Source organism: Neopelma chrysocephalum, unplaced genomic scaffold, assembly GCF_003984885.1.
Source record: "Neopelma chrysocephalum unplaced genomic scaffold, ASM398488v2 Primary Assembly neopelma1_71, whole genome shotgun sequence".
In the NCBI taxonomy this organism is placed as follows: domain Eukaryota; kingdom Metazoa; phylum Chordata; class Aves; order Passeriformes; family Pipridae; genus Neopelma; species Neopelma chrysocephalum.
Genome location: NW_020897731.1, coordinates 6141054 through 6164308, shown reverse-complemented (window position 1 = coordinate 6164308; position 23255 = coordinate 6141054). Strand labels below are relative to the sequence as shown.

The 23255-nt window shown below is 35.9% G+C and overlaps 1 protein-coding gene across 4 annotated transcripts in view; it reads right to left on the bottom strand.

Moving 5' to 3' along the window:
• Nucleotides 1–23255, bottom strand: part of CPEB2 (cytoplasmic polyadenylation element binding protein 2) — a 54144-nt gene that overhangs the window by 8044 nt on the left and 22845 nt on the right. The window contains exons 5-11 of one of the 4 annotated variants that reach the window (XM_027686387.1): nucleotides 21690–21740; nucleotides 15202–15225; nucleotides 11593–11739; nucleotides 9963–10052; nucleotides 2906–3024; nucleotides 2496–2610; nucleotides 495–676 (exon numbers count right to left, since the gene is read on the bottom strand). In XM_027686387.1, the coding sequence (XP_027542188.1) occupies nucleotides 495–676; nucleotides 2496–2610; nucleotides 2906–3024; nucleotides 9963–10052; nucleotides 11593–11739; nucleotides 15202–15225; nucleotides 21690–21740 (728 nt within the window). Of the gene's footprint in view, nucleotides 1–494; nucleotides 677–2495; nucleotides 2611–2905; nucleotides 3025–9962; nucleotides 10053–11592; nucleotides 11764–15201; nucleotides 15226–19195; nucleotides 21442–21689; nucleotides 21741–23255 lie in introns of those variants that run through there. The other 3 variants (XM_027686388.1, XM_027686386.1, XM_027686389.1) reach the window with 3 other exon arrangements.

Genomic DNA, 23255 nt, shown 5'->3' with positions numbered 1-23255 from the left:
GGTAAATACTAAGAAAACTCTCAGAAAGAATAAGACATTTTGTATTTTAGGCGTTGAGCTTTATCAACTTTCTGAGGATTGACAATTATGGCTGCAATTAAGGGAAGCTGCAAATATAAAGCTAATTTGAAGCCAATGAATACTAGAGTTTCCTATGAATGACAGAGGAATTATCACAGTATTCGGTTTCATTAGAACAAGGGAGAGAAAGAGACTTTCAAGCCCTTTGCCCAAACACAACAAAACCAGGAACTCCAGAATGGGAAGAACATATGGTCCAACATATGTCAAAGGAACAAGCTGCTGCTCTGTGGAAAGCACGTTGTTCGTTTGGGGCATTCACAGCATACTCTTGAAAGGAGTGGAGTTACATGAATGCTACAAGAGATGTAGAAGATGGCACGAAAGCCAATCAAATGCAATGTTACCACACTTCGAGAAATTTCTTTATAGGTCATTAGTCTTTTTTTTTTTCCAATTTTTGCGTAACTTACTCGTTTATCAATATCGCCATGCTGAAGTTGAACAAACCGAGCGCTGATGGCAGCAATGTAACTCTGCTGATTGGAAAAAGCAACACGTCCAGCACCTTTTGGGTATTTCAGCTCAGGGTCAGTATCAATTCCTGCGTAACAAACTCCACCATAGAGACGGTCCATGATCATGGCCAATTCCACTATTAAGAAATGGAAGAGTGCTCATTTAAACTGTTCTTACAGTACAAACTTAACATGCTCATGTTTAAAAATACCAGAAAAGTGAATTTTAATTATTAATTTTACAATAGCCAGTGTAACAGTAATAACAACATAAAAATATTAAATAAGCTATTAAATATTCAGCAGACAGATCTTTCACGCTATGAGTACATACATCCAAGGAACAATGGAATTGTAAGTCCTTGAGAACCTGGAACTGGAATTCCAGGGCAGTTTTCTTCAGGGGATTACAGCAAAAGATTTTTTGGGCAGGCAGAGAATATAAGTTGTATAAAATAGATCCACTTGCCACCGATTCCTTGGTACATGTTCTCTGGCTGTCCTAATGCTCTATGTCCCACTTGAATTTAAAGATGTAGTTAGTGTCTTTTCATCAGCCAACAGGGCTTGATTATCTCTACAATGCTACACTTACCACACATACAGAAGTTCAGAGAAACAAAAAATTTAAATTTATAATCTGATTGCCAGATTATACAGAAATCAGTTCTGCAATTCATTCAGGTGGAAAATACTGTTTTTTCAGAATCAGTATCCTCCGTATTAAAGGTGTCAGCAGTTACTGATGTTCAATATTTGAAGAGTATCCTAGAGTTTTACTGCTTTTGTGAAGTCATTATTCCTATTTCACAATGTCATAAAAGTTTCATTTTCCCATACACATGGCATTTGAAAGCTAAGCATAAGAATTCATCTATTAAACTTCTGACAGACATTCAGCACAGTAATCTGGAGCACTGAATTGAATTTAAAGAAAAATTAATCTGTAGTTGGAACATACTGTGTTTATGCTCATTTACAGAGTCTGTACTACAACTGAAAGTAGAGTCCTAAAAGTAAAATAACAGAAAAGCTTGAGCATTGCAGGTCCAAGATAGAAAAATTTTAAGATCCTTTATATACCAAATTTGCCCTATTGCTTCTTGGTTTTCCTACATCTTCCATCTAAAAGCTCATCTTTATGAATAAAATGCATTACAAACTCTGAAAGACTAATGAAATCCAGGAGTCATTCTAATAAAAAATGGGATTTGAACCACTGTGTGTTATGCTTCTACTTCCAACATTCACTGCAATCTACTTACTAGAAAGCCACCTAAAACACTGTAAAAGGCTACTGCAGCCAATCTCAAAATACAGACTGTCCAGGTTGTAGATCAACCATTCCACTGCTACAAAAACATTTATTTTTTCCTTCACATCTCCGGCAAGAGTCTAGAAAGAGCCCTGCAATTTCATACAGTGTTGTGCCACACAGATTGTGTTAGCTCTCTGGGTTTCTTCCCTTTTTCCTCTATTCCTACTCGTTCAAGTACTCCATCACCTGTGGTTTTGAGTGCACTAAGAGTAACTGCAACCTGACAGCAGTAAAAGAGTAGCTAATGCACAATGACAAGCAGGTACAAATACAGCTCCAAATAGTCATGGTGCAGGGCAGAGATGTTTCTGTAGCATTATTTTAAAAACAAACTCTTTATGTCTTTCGTGACATAGTTTACACTACAGTTTTGCTAATATGATGAAATTTTTTTCTACAGCTTTAGACAGGTAACAGTTTCCAGTAAATCTCAATGATGAACTATGATTTATGGCCGAAGCCAGATGAAAACAGTTAGTAGCAAAATGTAAGAATATACAAATATTGTAGTGCGGTTATAACCATGATGACAGTGTTCTATTTCTATATGTATATATCTATCCATACATAAAGCATGCACGGGTCAAATTATTTCCAATGATTTCCTACTTTTAAAAATTGCCACAGATTATACTCACCAGCTCTCAATGGTCTAGGGACTCCTCCAACAAAAATTGTTTTTCGAGGATCAAGTGGCTGTGAACCATCCATCACGAAGTCACTATCACTTAGATTCCAGGGACGTATCTGAACCTATTAAATTGAGAAAGAAAACAGTATCCTACTTTAAATTTCACTGCAACATGGATTTATGTTCATCAGCCTATGTAACTGTCAAACAGTCATAACCTCATTAGTTTAGCATGTCTAGGTGCTCTGTTGTAATCTTATTAATTCAAAACATTACAACTTTAAAATAATCCACATGTTCCAGATGTTGAGCTCTGCCAACAGTAGTTTACTTTTGATTATTTTCCTCGTCATGATTTCCAGTGCAGCTTTAGACAGATGGCAGCTATAGCCTGCAGGCCATCCACTGTGCACTCACTGGCTTGTCCTTGATAGTAGGGCTGGAAACACACAGATAGAGCTTTCCGTCTTCTTCAATGCAGGCATCAATCAGGGCCTGAACTGAACTCTCTTCTTGGAACAGGAGGAATGCATAACCTGGAAAAAAAGCCAAACCAACTGATATATTTTATCTTTATTTTACATAATCCTCTTTGCTAGTGACTTTTCCATACAAAAGTAAAAGAAAGTCAAAACAAGTCATCCTTATCAGTCATCTTAACTATGTACTACCTTGCCATAATTAAACAGAACTTCTATCTGTAAATAATTGTGAGAAGAGACTAATAACCAAATCAAAGCAAACACGTCTGTTCTATCATGTACTGAAGTCTAGGCTGAACATATTCATTGGCTGCAATGAACATTATACAATGAAAATCCGACTTGGCACAAAGGACTAATCTCTATTCTAGAGATTAGATCAAAGTACTTTATTACATAAGTGACCCAAGCAAGCCTTCCAAACACTACAAAAATAGGCATTAAAATGCTTATTTAATGCTACAGTAAAAAAAAACCTGTCAAACATGCAAAGAATCTCACATGTTACAATACTTTAACATTACAGTAAGATATATACTAAATCTGTTACTTTACAAATACCCAATAGCACAATTAGAGTTGTATTCTAAAACAAACTTTTAAAGGACCATAAATCACATTTCTTTCTGAGATTACTACCAAGTACGGAATTTTCACACAAGGTTATGTTTTACTACTTGGATGGCAAAATAAATGCTGAGGCAACTGGGCTTGGGAAAACAGAACATGGGTACGATGCTCTATTCCTGAGAGAAGGTAGTTAACCACCAGCCATTTCTTACTGCAACCAGACACTATAGGTCACCAAGGTAAAAATGGTGGGGTGCATCTTGGAGACCACTAATGAATCAGTGCCTTACCAACGTGAGATTTGAGAAACAAATGCACAGTTGATTTTAAATGTATGGGAAAAAAAGTAGGATTTAAAGAAAAAGCTGTAAGGCCTATTCTGGTCTTTAGAGCCTTTCCCAAATCTTCGTTCGTGAAGACTAGCCATGATGATGATGAGCTCATTTCTTACCCCTCATACCAGTCCCATCTGAGCTACCAACAAGGGACACATTACAGGGTTTTATGTATTCTATATTTTTATGTAAATCTTATTTAGTTTCTTAAAAAATATGTCATAGGGAATCTCTGGGCTTGGGCTGAGGCATTTCCTAGTAAAGTCTATTCTTCATTTCGTAGCAATTTTTTTTAGTGACAACCTCTTTAGCTTAAGCTTAATTAGTCATCATTTAGATTCAAAATCCATTTAATGAGGATATCTTTCGCTATATATCTTAAAATTTTAAATCCACATATTACCCATGCAAAACTCACTCACTGAATGAGGGCACGTGCAGACTGGCATGGGTGAGATCAGACCCATGTAACTGTCTTTACTTGGGCAGAAGCCAGGCACACACATTCCTGTTTGAATGCAGAGCTCAGGAGAAGAATGATGGGAGTGCAAAAACTGGATTAATCAAAGCGAGTGTTAATTGAACATGGTACTGACTAAGGGATCAGACATACAAAGTAAGATTTTGCCAGATGCTGGTTTTCCATCAGTTCTTATCCTAAAGCAAATCAAGAGCCTGGATCAATAGGCCAAGGCCAATGGTATGAAGTTCAACAAGGCCAAGTACTGGCTCCTGCACTTGGGTCACAACAACCCTGGGCAGCATTACAGGCTGGGCAGAAGAGTGACTGGAAAGCTTTCCAGTGGAAAAGGACCTGGGGGTGCTGTTTGACAGCCAGCTAAACATGAGCCAGCAGTGTGCCCAGGGGGCCAAGAAGGCCAGTAGCATCCTGGCTTGTATCAGAAACAATGTTGCCAGAAGGACCAGGGCAGTGATTGTCCCTCTGTACTCGATAAGGAGGCCAAACCTCAAGTCCTGTGTCCAGTTCTGGGCCCCTCACTACAAGAAGGACATTGAGGTGCTGGAGTGAGTCCAGAGAAGGGCAATGGAGCTGGTGAAGGATCTGGAGCACAAGTCTGATGAGGAGCAGCTGAGGGAGCTGGGGGTATTTAGCCTGGAGAAATGGAGGCTTGGGGAGGACCTTATTGCTCTACAACTACTTGAAAGGAGACTATAGTCAGGGGGTAGAATCATTGTTTCTCCCAGGTAACAAATGATAAGACAGGAGAAAACACCCTCAAGTTGTGCCAGGGGAGGTTTAGATTGGGCATTAGGAAAAATTTCTTCACTGGATGGACAAGTATTGGAATCGCTATCCCTGGAAGTGTTCAAAATTCAGGTAATGTGGCGCTTAGGGTTAGTGGTGGACCTGGCAGTGTTATGTTAATGGTTGGACTTGATGATCGTAGGGGCCTTTTCCAACCTTAATGATTCTATTGCCATATACAGAGACAGACAAACCCTCCCTAGAACCCTAGACTTGCACAGTCTGCATACAACCTACTCTCCATCACTTGCCTCATTATAAATTAGCCATCAACTTCTCTGAAGAACACCAGTTACGCAGGACATCATGTTAGCTAGAAAGTGCTTGCAAAGGGAAATTACACTCTTACCTCCATATTTCATTTAGAAATCGTAAATTAGGGCTATTCTCGTTACTACGGCTACCACATGCCAACAACTGCACGTCACAAACATTATTCTTACCCATTTCTGCTTCTCAATATTTTTTTTAATTGGAATTTTTTTTCACCTCAACATCCATAACCCATGAAGTACTGGGGATGTTTAACATCTGAAAAGCCAGAATAGCGGTGAAACCACATGTGATTAGATAGGTACCTAACTACTCTTTTTGTGAACTACAACTACCATGTGTGATAGAAAGTACGTGTCTCACTGAAACATGCTGGGGAGGTAGTGTGAAGAGTATGAGGTGTTCTACTGTACTACAAAACACTTTAACTCTTGTTTTTTTGGGGTAACACAAACTTGAACAGCTTCACACCCAACAGCCTGTTTACAATGGAAAAGCAAAGCTACTCTAATAGTTTTTTCAAAGGAATCTGCTTCATACCTTTGGGTGATATGTACATTTCAGGTATTACAGACCAAGAAACAAAGATTGTGTGTTCTGTCCATATTTCACAAGGCGAAAAGTATTAAATGAAACAGCTTTATAAAAATCTGTTGTTCATGTACATCTCTACCAGAATTTATACCTCCTGTCGGAGTAGAGGTTTAGGTAACCCTGTTAGTGTTTACCACTTGACTACATTCCTCTGCATAACACTGAAACTATTACTAATACTCTTATTTTCAAAAGCAATCAGTGTAGGTAACTTTGGTTATATAGTCATCCTTAGAAAATTACCTCAAATAATAAACAAATCTTTCTGAAGATAACTCGCTTTAGAGCTATGTTCCCTGATACCTAAAGATACTGCACTGGTTATAGTCATGAGCTGACATTTCTCTTAATAAAACAAGACCAAGAAATTATGTATTTTTTTAATGTATTTGGTCCATCAGGTAAGTCTGAAGAGTCCTAGCTGTACTACCAAATTAGCCCTTTCCTTTTTTTTGGTATTTATTACATAAAGAACAAATCAAAGGCAAAGCATTCTAGACTAGATTCACACTATTTTCTGAGCAAGGAAGAATATTTCTTTATTTCACAGTAATATGGAAATTTACCAAAAGGAGAAAGGACACTTCTGCTATGCATACTCTGTAGAAATCAGAGATCAGCTTTAAGTTCTATCAACCTCCAGCTAACTCCTGTCACCAGTGGCTTAGAGGGGATGTCGAGAAAATCAGTCAGCATGGCGCTGCCCACACCAGTCACTACAGCAGTGTTTTGTTCCACAGTTGGTTCCTCTACTGTCCTGACAGACTCTTCCCAGAGAAGACTAAATGGCCTCAGTGCAGTGCAATTCTTGCCTAGAGAATGCTGCACCTTAGCTTAAATCAGAAAAAATCAGTGCAAAATGCAGGTTAATACAGACAATGAATCGATATATGACAATGGGAATAGTTCAAATTTGTGAAGGACACATCTCACCTATTCCTCCTTAAAGAGGTCTCATCACCACATTAATTAAATCTTTAAATGAAATCTTTCATTTTTCCATTTAGTCACCTTTGATGGAGAATTAACTCTAAAATACACTTTAAGTGAAAAAATGTGGTGCTGCATCACTTTTATGAGACTTGTGTAGTTAGTCAGTTTGGGTAAATGAATCAAGCTCGATGTGCTTATGTTACAGTGACCCGAATAGCCCTCTATACTCCACTGTCTGTACTGGCCCGATTCCCATTGATTAAAGGAAGCTTAGACACTAATCACACATGAAGAACACCTACAGTTACTTGCCTGAATCCAGAGTTTGATCCTACCCAGTGTGATCAAATTAGCTGGTAACAAGTTTAACAGAATTTGTACAGACCTGGGGTTTTGCTTCTAAAACTGGAAAAAACCATTTTCAATCTGATTTTTTCAGTCAGCTCTGAATTGCAAGTTAAAAATCTTGAAAAAAGCTACCGCACAACTGCTGTGATACAAGGCAGCAGAAACAACCAATGAGAAAAGGCTGGGGACACTGTCCTGTTTAAATCAGATTATCCTCTGTTTGATACTGACTAAAATAGTACAGAGGACACAAACAACCGGACACATTTTGAAAGGCCTTCTTTAGATTTGCATATCCTCATGGCACCATTTCTTTGAGAGCTTCATTATCACAAGGAGGAGTCCTCAATCCAGCAAGTTACTTTGGACATGTGTATTGTTTCATAAGTAAGCGTGTTTGCCAACTACGTAATAACATGAGTTATGATAAACAGTTGCAAGTCAGAAAGGAAGGAATTCTCCATTACAGTTGGCAGATCATAGACTTTGTACTTTGAGCTCAACAGAATTTTTTTTCAGAACAGAGTCTCCTTGTAAGATCAGTGTGAAATTTTAAAAAACATCCTGTTTTCTTTCGGTCTAATTTTGTGGTGAACCAATACAAAATATAATTATTTAAGAACAAGCAGTTGGTGTTTCTCAGGAGGCAGCCTTGATGGATTAAGACACTACTTGCATTTCTTTCGGCAAGGAAACACTTATTATGAATATGGCCTTCCCTCAGGACCTTCTGTAAGCAGAGAGCCTGGAAGGAACTGCAGTCTGGAAAACTGAACAACCGTAAAAAAAATAAAAATAAAAAATAATAAAAAAATCAAACAGGTTGTATCTCTGCACTGCAGAGAAGACTTCTGTGAATCTGTCCAGAATGGGATAATTCTGAGATGTCTTTGGAAAGTAATACTATGACAAATCTCTAACAAGACTGAACAAAGAAAAATATATACACTGAATTGAGTCATTGTGGAGGGACAAATTAGAAAATGGAGACTGAAAACAATAAAAAATAATATAGTATATATTTCTCAACTGGTAATTATTTTGCTTATCCTTAGCAGTTTCAGACATCTTATTAAATATATGTATACATGGTTCTTGCCTGTACACTCAAGTAGTAGTAAAGACAGACAAATTTTTAAGAAATGCTTCTACAAAATAATCATGGGTCATATGTATTACATTGAAGAAAACAGATATATGCACAATAATAGTCAGCAGTTAAATGTTTCCAGAGTATTTACAAAGAGAAAACTATACTGTATTTTAAATGTGTTAGGCTACATTACAAAAAAAATTGATTAATGCAGCAAACTGAAAATTAGGCTAAAGTTCTAAGACTGAAGAACAGTAAGCGCTATTAAATTTCAAATAAGTCAGTTAATCATGGGAAATCAACTTAGCGCTTAGTTTGCAAGTGTTTCCTGAATTAATTAGATCAACACACTGAAGTTCTTCCATTTTTATCCTCTGCCTTTAAGAAGCTCTGCTTACAATATAGATTTATTTTATTTTTTTTCTTATGGTGGTAACTATAAATAACCCAACTATATAAAAAAGCTTTATTAAATGAGGAAGTCTAGAAATATATCCTTAGGATGTTCAGATGCTGAGACAGGACTATCTCCTTGGAAACAAATGCCAGAATCCATTCTTTCAGGTAAGAATATATTACATCTTCCATCTTCTATATATTCGTCATAGACTCTGTGAGATGCATCTTCCTTAAAGAGTTCCTTGGGAATTTCTCTTGGTAATTTATGACGAAAAATGGACTCCATAAGATAATCAAATTTAACTTGACAGTAGTTTTGTGTGTCAGGCTAACAATCAAAAAAGTCAAAGTCTCTTTGTTTGTCTTAGAATTTCCATGTAGCATTCATAAATGCTATTCAAGTAATTTCAATTCTATTTCCCACTCTTTAGAGAACCCATTGGGGATAATAATCCTGTTTTTCCCTCAGTATAGATGCTCAGACAAATGAAGAATCAGTTTACAAAGGAACTATACCTACAATTCTGTCACTTCCACAGAAGGAATGAATTGCTACAGTCTCTACAAAAAAATCACTAATCTTTGCATTGCTTTCATACCTGGATCAGACCTTTGCATTTATTTTATATGTAACAATACATGATTGTACATGTAGAGAGATATGCTACATAATTTAAATACTTGATCTACATAATGGTTTTTCCAACACTTTGTGACACTAAAAAGTCTAGTCTAACAGCAACACTAGAAATTGTTAAATATCAATATTTAATCATTTATCAAGAAAGACTAGTGCTTCAATCAGATTTCACATCCTAGAAGTGAAAGAAGCATAATATTTGATTATCTTGATCAGGTACCCAAATGCACTGTTCTGAATCCTGTCTTTAACTTCCTAGGAAAATTTTTACCTAAGATTTAGTCTTACAAAAACTGACCAAATTTCAGTTTTGGAAACTAGACAGAATACAGAGCTGTGGCACATACAACTACTTAATGCTGATCTGATCAGGCACAATACCAAAACAACAGGTTTTAGACTTGGTATGTAAAGGAACCATGTCTGAACCTGCAATGAAATGACATATTAACTGTTCACAGGGACTGGAAAAAAATGAGACAGTTACTCAGAGTAAGATTTGCACTCAGTGACAGGTCAAAACCTTCCAACTCTTCTTACCTTTTGGTGGAAAATAGGACTTGCTCTCTGCTTTGTGAGGCCAGTCTACTACCAAAGGCCCAAATCGTCTGAAGCTAGCAGTAATTTCATCTAAAAACAGATACAATAGTTAAAATTAATGACATAACTCAATGAAAAAGCACTATCAAGCAAAGACCTTTGTTTCTAGCAAAGGCTGACATTTCAAGGAAAAGAAAGAACAAAATTTACAACTTTCAAGAACAAAAAACTTAAACAGACACATCTTCCAAAGAGTTAATATTCACACAATGTATTTCTGGTGATTTTAAGCTTATATTTGTTTTTTATTACTTAATAACAGCAGCACTTCAGAATCATATGAGCAACTGAAGGCAGTGGTGAAAACTTGTGTGGTAATTCCCTTAATTCAGAATCTGGTTTGAATGTAATCAAATCAATTTATTGTTTAGTGATTTAGTACAGTCAGAGCTTTGTAAGTAGATATTCATATACCAAGTACTACCACAATTAACACGTTAGCAGTTTCCAGACTATGCATGTATCAGACACAGAAACTTAAAAATGTCTATTTAAAGGTGCTTCTAACACAAACATGAATAGTCCTGTTATGAGATCTACTATGCCCCTTGCACAACTTTGTGATGTCTTTCTATCCTTCCTGTTATTGACTGGAAGAGCCTTGGCCATGAGGAAAAAATACCTTAAACAATATACAAAAGCAGTAACTCAAACACAAACATGCTCCATCATTCCTCTCAGTTGTATCTACCATCAGCATATAAACAGGCAGGAAAGAAAGAAAATGTATTTCCATGTGTTCTTCTTTAGCATTTGCATTAGAGGCAACTGTGCTGAAGCGTATTAAAATAAATCCCTTAGTACATTGTAACAGAGCATCTCAATAAAGATGGAACCAAAATATGGTCCTTCCATGTCTGAAAGTTAATTAAACACAGTCAGCCTATTTGGTTTGCAAGTTACTCTAGGATTACAATGAACCTTGTAAAGGGACTTTTGTTTACACTACAAAGCTAGCATGCAATTTACATCTGTCTGCACAGGAGAACCTGAATATTAAACAGCACGATTACTACCAATCAGCACTAGGATACAAAGCAATTCCAAATGCATTGCTGAACAGTCTGAGCTTCTGTGGTAACACCTTTGTGTTCAATGCATCAGAGCACTCTGCCACTTGACCTTCCTCTGCCTTAGTTTCTCTGTTTCTGAACAGGAATAATATTAACCTTTCTATACCACTGCTGAGATCTTCAGGTAGTAGTAAAATAGAATGTGAAATTCATTTACAAATGGAAGCTTTCTATGAATACAGAATACAGCAGGCATAGAGGATGGCTAAGATGTATTTGAAAGGAGTATGCAAGATAAGCAGGAGCACAAATTCCATGCATCACATAGAACTCTACAATCTGCAAGTGCAGAATCAGAAACAACTGAATCATCTCAAATCCAGAAGAGATGATACTAAGCTCAACACACCCATTAACTCTCAAAGAACATATAGCTGTAGCCTTTCACACCATAACACTGTTTTGCTGAATGGATTATTTCTACTACTTCATTCGGGTTTTTCCAGATCTTTGTCTCTCCCTCCAAACTTAGTCTGCTCAGTTTTCAGGCAGCTCACCTTCATCAATATCTGGTGGAAGACCCCCAACAAACACTTTCCGAGAAAAACGCTCAATTCGTTCTCCATTCTGATGAGCTGAATAGCACGTAGGTGAATTCAAGACTCCAACTTGATCACTGTGACCATCATCCAGCAAACCATCATCTATTGGGAAGAGGGAAGAACGGCCTTAAAAAGAAAAGATAATAATATACATTAAAATAATTTTGTGGCAGTACATTGTTATGTACTTTTAGGGAATAGGGAAATAGCAGTCTGGAAAGTCAAAATGAAAATACCAAGGTATTAGAAAAGTACATATTAGTTTAGAGAAAAATTAAGAAAATGAAAGATGTATTAAACTTCAAAAAGGAATTTCAAGATTGCAAGCTGACATCACTAAGTGTAATACTTCATACTACTTTATATTGTAGTTACTCTGCTGCATCCAGTAGGAAAGTGGTAATTTGGTTTTAAATAAGGGGTCTTATGAAGAGAAAAATATTATTGCCTGCTTAAGTGAGTTTCATTAGTCTGCCTTTGGTTTAGCTTCAAGATAAGCAGTAACTTCCTCCACCTGAATGACTACTGCATGTCTAAAAATCTTACATTTTAATTGAACAAGGGGAAACGGAAAAATCATGGGCACAGTAACAAGTTTCAAACAGGTATGTCTTCTCTTCTAAAGGTATCTGATAAGGACAGATTTAATTTCTAAGAAAGTAAATAATTTTAACATGCAGGCAAAATGTAACACTTGAAAAACGAGTCACAGTGCTGATTTATGCTCCTCACTCTCAATTTACCACAGTTTTGGAGGGAAGCCTTGTGGTCATTCCTAACACGTAGTAATCTGCAGTGAGATTATAGTTACCCTGAAATGGAAGTGTAAAATCTGAGAAGTTCACAGGATGGCTTTGCAAATGCAATCTGATCAAAACAGACATATAGAGGGCAGAGGGAAGTAAAAACGTGGTAATTCTGCCCCACATATTTCCTCCCTATTTAATTTTTACAAATTTTAAAGAACCACTAAAAAAAAGTTTGGAAGACCAGGATATTCATCTTAGCTTATTCAGTCTTTCATTGCTTTAGATCAGCAACATAAAGATTAATGAAGTTTCAAATTCAGAAGTCAGTCAGTTAACTGAAAAAAAGATGAAAAAGAAAACCATTTCATGAAGCAAAACAGATAGCCCACATCACCATTTCTTCTAAAATGCAAGTTTCCCTGTTTCTCACTCATTTAAAAAATAATTATTAATAATTCAACTGCTTTCCCAAAAGAAGTAAGAAAACCAAACCAAAAAACAACCTTGCACACTTTTAGGAAGCAAGTTAGTTTTCCATCTCAAATAGACAACTTATTCCAGATTCACTCACTGGCAAATCTATAGGCAGGACCAGTAAGTCCCTGACAGCTGAGTCTGCAGTACCTTAGCTGTAAGCAATTCTGCAGTCTCTTAATTCTTCTCCCCACTCAGGGGAACAGTGCCAGGAAAGCCTGGTAGGAACACTTGCAGACCCAGTGCCAGCCAGCTAAGGGTGAGAGCACTATGGAAGCCCATCATTTCCAGAAGACCACCTGAGAAACAGGTGCTTAAAGACAAGGCTGGAGAACAGACAGCAACCACCATGACCAATAACCTATGTTATGGTGATGCCTATTGCCCCTGATGTCGTGTCTCATCAAAAATACTGAATGAAAACACAGGATGATATAAAACAACAAAACATCATAAAATGTCATGAGGAGCACAAAATAAAATCAGGACCACAGGACTGTACCAAATAACAAAGACTGTAAACTACATCATTTTTATGATGGCATATCTATGTCTTCAGCAGGCATATGATGGAGATGCAGAAAGATGTAGCAGGATTCTTCCCTTCTCATTAAGATTTGGGATAGGATGTTTGGGAATAACTAGTGGGGCACAAGTGAAGGCATCCCTGATGGTGCTCAATGGGGCAGGAAAGTGAGGAAGCAAGGGAGAAACAAAGCTAACGCAACTGGAAGAAGCAGCCAGGCAGATTCTTCTTGTAAACCAACCATTTAGACATAAGAGGAAGAAGGTCATGCTATGAAGACTGTTCCAGCTGAGTAATGTGGATATGAATTTCAGTTATGAAGACCAGTAAGAATGATCAGATCTTAAAGATGTATATGAATAAGTTGTAATATTTGGTTGCACAACCAAGAAGGGAGATACAACAACAAATTTCTGCATTGCTAATATGAATGATGGAGAAGATGGAGTTGTTATCATAGTGATAGTGACAGGAAAAAGTGGATAATGGAAGAAATAAAACTTATATTGCAAGAACCTGAAGGAAACTCCAAAGTGGAAATCTTAGGACTTTTCACTAACATATGGGAGTTAATCTTAACATCTTAAACCTAAAGTGACTATAATTTAGCTTCGTTTATAAGAAGTACTTCTTCAACAATTCCAACTTACAATACAGACAAGTATATGGGGGAAAAACAGTCAAAGAATAATACTCAGAATTATTTTTTTTTACCCGCAGACCAATGTTAAAATCTAAGAACAATGACAATTATTCTTTATAAATAAAATCATGAGAACATATTCTGAAGTGATACCAAACAGCTCAGTTTTACTTTAATGTGGGTAAAGGTTTACCAAAAACACTCTACCTTCTCAGAGACCTTTGGACATGGAGGACAATGGATCAACACTTTTAGAGTAATATGGTCTATATGACTCCTAATACTTTCTTCTCCATCCTCTTCACTTTTAAATGAAGTCTCTCAGACAAAGAAAGCAAAAAGGTAATTTGCTTTCACATTTCAATAGGTTTTCACATTTCTTCTGATGACTGTGAATAAAAATTATAAACTCTTCTAAACACTTGTTTCTTTTTGTTTTATGGCGGTGAAAAAGTAAGCACAATCTGCCAGGAATTGTCAAAACAATTGTACTGTTACATCCTTTGGCCACGATCTACAGGATCATTCCTCTCTACATTATGGCTACCAAGCAATCAGTTATGAACCAATGCAGAGATCCAAACAGACACATGAACTGGTGTGTACGTGGTGAATACTGGAAGCTACCAAAGGTCTTGGTTTTTTCTGCATGTTTTACATGGTGTTTATAACAACTGCAAGTCACATCCTGGTATAGCAAAAACACTACAGCTTTTCCAAGGTCAGTGAACATGTATTGGCTTACACTATGAAGATCTGTTTGCTATTTCTAAGAGCAGTCTACTAGATTTCTTGCTAAGTTCATGAAAGGTTTTTAGTTTTTACTCTGCACACTACTGCTTCTACAGAAGCAAAAGGAGATGAGTTAGAAGGACAACTAGTAAACTATATTTTTAAAGGGGACAATGACTGCAAGCAGTAGCCATTAGCATGAACGAAATTATGATTAGAATTACAGTTTTTAACTGATTAAAGGATTTGTAATTCAAACTCTAAGAGATCAATGATCATAACAATCCAGACTGCACTCTTCCTTCCCTCACACTCTCCATCTTCCCCAAACTGAGACAACATGAAGATAAACATTTAAAATCAACAATCTGGATTAATTAATCATAATGATCAGTAACAGATCAGAATTAATTGTACTGTAACAAACAGAAGTGAATTACCTCGTCTTCGCCCATAACTCCTCGCTGCATGCAAACAAAGGACAAATTGTAAAATGTCAAATAACTGTATCATGCCCACATACTAAAATATTTAAGATACAAAGAACTATGTGGGTAAGCAGTAAGCAAAAATCTGCATTGATACTTGGTACTGATAATTGTAGATGAGAATGCATTAAATTGACGTCTTACTTAAATACGATACCATTTTACTACAAAATTTATGTTAGTACCAATTGTAAAGAACACTCTTTCAAGTATTTCAACCTGTCTTTAAACTTGATCTTAACTTCATGTTAATTAGGGATGAATAATGAATGAGAACTTTGCAATTCATCCTCGAAGTGATTTGTATCTTACAAAAGTGCCTAAATAACACACAGAGTACTGAAATTGTAGAAAGGAAAATATTACTTTAGAAAGTATGTAGCAAGTGTTAAATTAATCACAGAAACATCCTGGTCCATGGAACAGTTTGAACAGTCCTTTGCAGTGACAATGCAAATACTGTAAGCCGTGACCTTCCTTTTTCATGAAAAGACCTAGCAGAAAATTAACCGCAAGGTTTTGTTTGAAACAAAAGACGCCTTGTGGTAGCAAATGAAATCAGGGCACAAGTCACAAGAAATAGCATTGTATCAAAAACACTGTACAAAGGCAAAGCAACAATTTCTGACAGACTGTAAGTAAATCCAAGATTTTCCTAACTTTTGAGTTTTGCAAAATTCTTAAAGAGATCATACTTATAGCTACAGTTCAGAAGACCATACTGACTGCTTCTTTGCCTGAAGGCTAGGAAATTAAAAATAGACAGATTACTAATACAGAAACTATTAAGCTGTGTATAACTTCTTAGTTAGATTTCCACAAAGTATTTTCTATTCCTGTTTCACAGCCTTAGTATCTGAGAAAAATTACTTTAATCATTATGCATTGTAGTTAAGTATCCAAATCGATAACGTTACTATAAACCACAATGTTACAGCAACATTTGTAAACAGACTGCTGTGTCTTGGCATTATTGCTTTCATTTTACCAGGCATCTATACATACTTCTCTTCTAAAAAGTAACTGTTGTTCTGGGCCACTGAAATATGCACAGTCTCAAAATCAGTGATTCATAACTGTCATTTGCTGTTCCATTCTAATATTATGAAGTACTTATATCCTGGTACCTCCTACTTGATCAGGGGTCTTCAAAAATTTTAGTAGGTATAATGATTTTTTCCTTTGTTATCTTGATCCCTTCCTACTAGAAATTCAGTAGACTGCTTCTGGAATTCTGAAAATCTTTCTTATTTTTCTTCCCTTAGAACAGTTATTTTCACACAACAGTCCTCATCTTTCCATCCAGCTTGCACTGAACTCTTTCAGATTTATTCTCTCTCACTTGAAATAATTATTATTGATGAAAACAGTTTTTCAGATCCTCCAACTTTCTACCAGTAAGCTAAAATAGAAAAACCTTTCTGAAAGAGGCCTGGGTATCTAACCAAGTAGGAATATCTTAATTCAGATTTCTGACATCCATCTGAATCCACAGATCTAAATCCACAAAACATAGTGTATTCCTCTGTGTCATCAGTTCTCTCACGAGGTGCTGCTGCATGGGGAGACTAATGCTGAGCTTCAAACTTGTTTCCCCTCTGAAGCCAGGCACCCAAGACACACAGTTCTATGTCAGTGTTGCAGCATGTACAAATCTTTTCTGACGCCTGGCCAAAGTGACTCCCACATAGCATTAGCAGTAGCGTCACTAAGCCCTCATCTAACCCCCATATGCCTTTTTTTTAATTCCATCCACAAACAAAACTAGAGTAAGCAGGGAAAATTCATGTGCATCACATCCACAGCAATGTGTGCAGTGCCATGTTCTCTTCTCAAAATGCATACTAATCTACATCTTTTGGCACAAGCCTCACCATACTGTTTTTCTTCTCTTCTGCCCCTTTTTGCCCACCAAACCAGCTCAGCTGTTTTCTTACATATTTATAGTTAAGACAAGCTGATATGCAGAGAAGTATTTTGTTACAGAACACCTGAAGTGTTTTTCTTTGTGCATTCAAAAAGAAGTAATGGTAATTTTGAGGAGAAACACAAAAGGGTTATTAAAACGATAAGAAAACTCCAAACAATGCAATTCAACTTAAAAGATTAGATGCTAGTGTTTTATATGTGGAAATTGCAACGATGTACCAAAGTTATCTGTGTATTCCTTGCAAAACAATGAAATCAGAGAAAACAGGAGAAAAACTGTACTTGATGTTGCCACATCATTTACTTTACTTGCATGGCAAACCTTCTTTAAAATTTATCTGTCTTGCCCATTTATATTGCAAACTAGTCTTGCAGGGATTTTCTGCAACTTTGCATCTAGAAAAATACAGTATTTCTGTTAAAATAACTTGAACAACATTTTACACCTTACAGAGCATGCACTCTTACAAAGCATGGGGTCTGTAAAATATACATATGATATAAATTAAATTATCAGTTTAGCTATAGAAATAGTTTATAAATATGTATTTAACATATGCACAACTGGCGCATATGTTTATAGATAAATAATTGCAGGGGAGACAGCCCTTTTGGAGAAGGTCAGACACTGCAGGCAAATAATTCATTTACAACAACAAAAAAGGAGAGATTAAACTTCTTTCCTTAACTTGTCCAAAGAATAAGTCATACAGAACTTATTTATCTTTCAGTCTAAAAAGTTGGATATTTTAATTAGCCAATAACTTGGAAAAATTTCAAAGATGTGAGAAAGCACAAGAGACAGTTTTATTCTAGAAAATATAAATTAGGCAAGACTTGCAAGAAGTATAATGATGTCCAATACAAAATGAAATCCAGTAACACCGGAACCTTCCAAAATCAAGAGTGCTGTATATACAACAACATTCCCTGGCAGCTAAAACCTTTTGTTTCTATATCCCTGAAGTTGCATACCAGTGCAGCCTAAACCCGCCAGAAAAATTAATATCCCCCCTTTCTGCAATGTAAATCAGCTCAGAGACAGTAATATGATACAAAACTAAATAGTTTTTTGTGCACTTATCTAACATTGAGACAATATAAATGAACATTATGTGAGCAATGCTATCACAAAGATAGCAAATGTATCGTTTTATTTTACTCAGACACATATTTCAAATATATACCACAGCTCAAATATACACATATTTAGATAACTCAAGTGAACGACTGAGCTGAATTAAAAATATGTTGTATAACAGGAAAAACTACTAGCAAACTTCCTATAAAGATAACTCTGAAATTTATGATAGAAAGATAAAATACTATTTATTGCTAACAGTCCTGACTGTTCAATTGAAGCCTTTTCATTAATACTTGTCATTTAAAGAAATCCATAAACAATTATAGCAATAATTTCCCAAGAGTCTAGACTAAAGGAGGTAGATGCCTCATACCCATTTTATTATTTTGGATTTGGGTGCTCAAATTCTATTTGGATTTCTTTAGAAGTAACACCTTCATATTTTAAGCCTGAAAGACATCATTATGGCCATTCAGGCCTGGCATGCCTAAAAGACTACAGCAAATCATTTAGCAATTCCTGTATCACAAGTTTATTAATTTCTGTTTGACATAAAACAGCTTTTTTCTTAGAAGCACAACCAACTACAGTATCTCTAAGAAGTCTAAACTAAGCAAATGGTGAATTATGTTTCCATACCCATGAAAAACTTCAATGCAATAAAACTATAAAACCTGTAATGGGGGAAAACACCCTACACCCCAGTAAACTGGACTCTTGCATTATTATTTGCTTCAGAAAGGTTCTCTCTAAGCTGACAAGATGTACTCAGGTAAACCCATTCTTAAGTATCTTTTTTTGACTTTTGAGAGAGAGTCATTAAAAATGCATTGCTTTTTTCAGAGCTTAAGCTGAAAGAGAGATATAATTATAATATATATAATTTATTAAAAGACATAAATCAGATTTTCTTTGGTTCATTTCATTAATTTAAATAATGAAAACTGTAAATATTAATATTAGTAACAGTTCAGTAAGTATACTTCAAATGAGCTGGAAAAGATCCATCATTTAAGAAGAGGAAAAACTACCTAAAAATAAATTTTATCTAGAAATGCTTAGTCTTAAAAGGGCTAAGGAATTTCAGCCTGGCTCATGTCAGAACCTTACCGGGATCCAGAGATACCAGTTCACTAAAATCAATCCAACTAAAATCCAGTGAGGGTCATGATCTGGTGGTATGTGTTAGTGCACGCAGAGATGGGCCCATGATCCTTAAATATATTTCATGAAGGTCTGGTATTCCTGCTCCTCCTTGTAACTACTACAGTACTTACTGAGAACGCAAAGGACAAATGTGAGTCTTTGGATTACCAAATCTCCTTTTCCCTATTCTCCCTCCAAGGCACCAGGTACAGGGATAGAGGGAAATGTTAACTTGAACCCACTTCAGAAGAGAAGGAAGCTAAAGTCTACAAGTTCATTGAAAAGTGTTCCAGCTGTAATTCTCATTACTGCACATTTGGAGGAAGCCCCTCAATTCCTTCTAAGAAAGGTTGTGCAGAGTCTGAGCAGCTGGGGCTTCCCAGAAGCTGTTTCTCAGTGCTGCTGTTCTCAAGCTGTAAAGGAGCTGCAGTTCAGATACTCCAACCTGAAGGAGCTCTGAACCATGTGCGTGATTGCACTGGCCTGCATCGATGGCTACATCAGACTCCAGCTACCTGGTAGAGAGTTTAGCTGTCTAAACCAAGGCTCTGAATTAAATTCCAAATGGCACACATAAAAATTAGGTATGGCAGTACCTTTTAGATACTCGAACTGTTATTTTTATCTCACCTGCTGAAGGCTGAAAATAATACTACAGCTTTTAAAGAGGGCAGCAGTCACCCTGAGTCCTACCTTTCAAAGTACAATAGAAACCACACCAGCATTAAAAGTAAGATATTCTTCAGTGCATATTCTAGCTCTGTGGTAAGATTTTAGGGCAGACTCGTACCACTGAGATGCATTTTTCCACTGTTCATTATAATAACAAACCCCTTTTTCCTAGATATTCCACAGGGTAACAATGTGCTTTTTTAGCATGCAAAACTCTAAAAAGAGAAGCTCACCATTCTAAGTATCAATAAAATGAATTAAAATTATATTAATTTCTTACACCCATTGTATTGAAATATTTCAGTTTCTCTTACTACCTTCCCATCTAACACTTCATTATAAACCAGCAGATAATGACAGTTGCACATATATTGCCTGAACAAGCCAGTTTGCAGAAAAAGTCTTAAAGCTGCAGTTAAATACAGAAAGTTAAATTTTGTAAATGTCATAATATAAAGCACATTGATATTCAGGGTAGATGAATCAGGATTATGGTTGTGTGGACTAAACACTGATCTTATTTCAGTAATTAAGTAGCTATTTTTTCTTTTCAAGATACTCCATTATCTTAAGTTAACTATTCAATAGCAAAGGACTTACTTCAAATGTCAATTGTGCACTATTTTTCTTTAGTGGGTATAAAGTTAAACTTGAATTTCCTTAAAATTTAAAACATTTACTCAGTGTTACACAAGGGAAAATAGATTTTTTTTTAATATCCATTTGTACAAGTGTAAATGACTGTGCAGAAGGGTTAAGGCAATTTACATGGAGGTTTTTTGTTTGTTTGTTTTAATCTCAAACCTAAAGAAGTATTCTGACTGCATTTTTTAATACTGAGGTCTTTACCTCACTATTGTTTAGACCCATCAAGTCAATGACAAAAGTGTACTTCCTTTGTGTACAACAGCTTCCATGTTTTCTAATCTAGAGAAGCTGTGGCACTACAGCTCTAATTTTTCCCAGTGTTGAAAACATTTGTGTGCAAACCCCCTGATTTATTATTGACTTAGATGGATTACCAAGCTCTGCTTCCTTCTTTAGGCTTGAACAAAGGCTAAAGTTCATGCCTTCACTGAGTAGCAGATGTTCATTAAGTTTGACCTACTGTGAGAAGAACGTGAACGTGAACTCTAACTTCAGCATATTTCACAGTTAGACGTGTACTTGACAAAGCCACTTCCAAAAACCCCAACAAAAATAAAATGTTATTTCACAGGAGTCTAATACAAAGTGTCTTGTTCACTCTTTATTTACTCAAGATAGAAAAAAATGCGCGTTTCTGGCCGCCTTATTTTTCTAATTCCCATTTCAGAAAAATAGATTTCTAACAGCTCTTCAGGGAACGTATCACTGGTTTGCTTGACAACAAAAAAGAATAGTGCATCGTTACAAGCATTTCAGATTTCCAATAAGCTAGATATAATGAAAGGTTGCTGCAAGATTAGCTCTTGCCATTCAACTCCGAAAAATGGCAACAGTCCCACCAGTGTTGAAGACTAGAGGCAAGTAATTCAATAACAGAATATAATAGTATAATTTTATACCAACATGTCAGATTTAAGCTAAGCTACAGATAATTAGAAACTGTTATAAGATTAGCACTTACCATTTAACATCAGAAGATTGTCAGTCCCCGGATGCGGATAACTCAAGCGACCTTAAAAGAAAACAAAAACCAAAGGACATAACAAATGCAGAGGTTTTCACTATTATGCTAGAAAAAATAATGAAAAAATCACAGCTTAGAATTTAAATCTAAACTCTATTTCCAGTTTGCCTAAGGGAAATAAAGAGCTAATATTTAACTGCAAGCACATTAACCAACAATACCCTTGACCCAAGTTAAAGCTGACAAGAACAGACTTCTTAACCTTAATTCTCTGGTCATAAGATCTGCAGTGTGCTTTGGGATCAGCTCCAATAGGATAAAGCCACTTTTTGTTTCACGACACCCAGAAATAGTGCTGACTGCTTTAGTCTTCTCTTTCACAGTGACTGTGAATAACTGTACTATGCACATTGCTTAACAGAGTAGCACTTCTACACTTTAATGCTTCTCCACTGAATCAATTTCAGAAAAAGCATGTTAATAGCAATTAAGGCATTAAAATTTTATTAACTGTTTTATGACTGCATCTTGGTGTATTTTGAATAACCCTTGTATGTAATATTTTTCAGTAAATCTAGCAAAACCAGATTTAAAAAAAACTCGCTTATCTACACAGTCAAAAAAAATTAAAGAATATGATAGATAACATTTCCAGCATTTTAAACTGAATAAAAATTACATGAAAATCTTATATCCTGACATCAGAATTTTTCAACAACTGCATTTTATTACACTGGTGGCATGCTATACTTCAGTAGTTAAATGAATGGTTTAAAATGCACAGCTGAGATGTCTGTTCACTACAAATTCCTTTTTATTAAAGGAGACTTTCTGTTTACAGGAAGTAGCGAACATACCAGTAGTGCACACTGACCTAGAGAGACGTTTACAATAGCTGCTGTGTTTGAAAGAACTGTGTTTTAATGTGCAAAAAACTACATTGCCATCTATCTCGCTATTCAAACATACTTGCTTGCTTATAATCTGAAGCATATATATAAAAATACTGTGACTTAAACATTTAAGTATTTTGGAGGAAATGAGAATGCTTGTGGAGGCATAAAAAAGAATCCAGTTGGGAAGCAATGGGCATTTAGAACTCACACAGGTTTCAAAGGTAATATATATGCAGATGGCTTGCAAGAAAAAGAACCCAGAGTGGAAAGAAAAGAAAACCAAATCAGCAATGTATATATTAAGGCTGTCTAGCAATTTCTATCATACACTGTTTTTCCCCTACTGTTGGTAAACCCACGAGCTTAGTAGTAAAACTAGAAATTTCTTGAAATAGCAGTTCAAAGTCCCAGGGGACACCTTTGGGGTTAAATAAAAACCATTTTTGTTGAAAATTTGTAAATAATAGGGTTTAAGTTTTGCTATTCTCCTTAAAAAAACCATCATGGTAATTTTTTTGTCAAAAAAAAATCACTTTGAAAAAATACACATTGTGGGTTCTTAAACTTAAAACTTCAAAATAATAAGACTAAGATGATTTTGGAAATTTTGGTCAGCCTTGTTATTTACAGGCATTGTGGCAAAAAAACCTTTATACAGCTATGTACT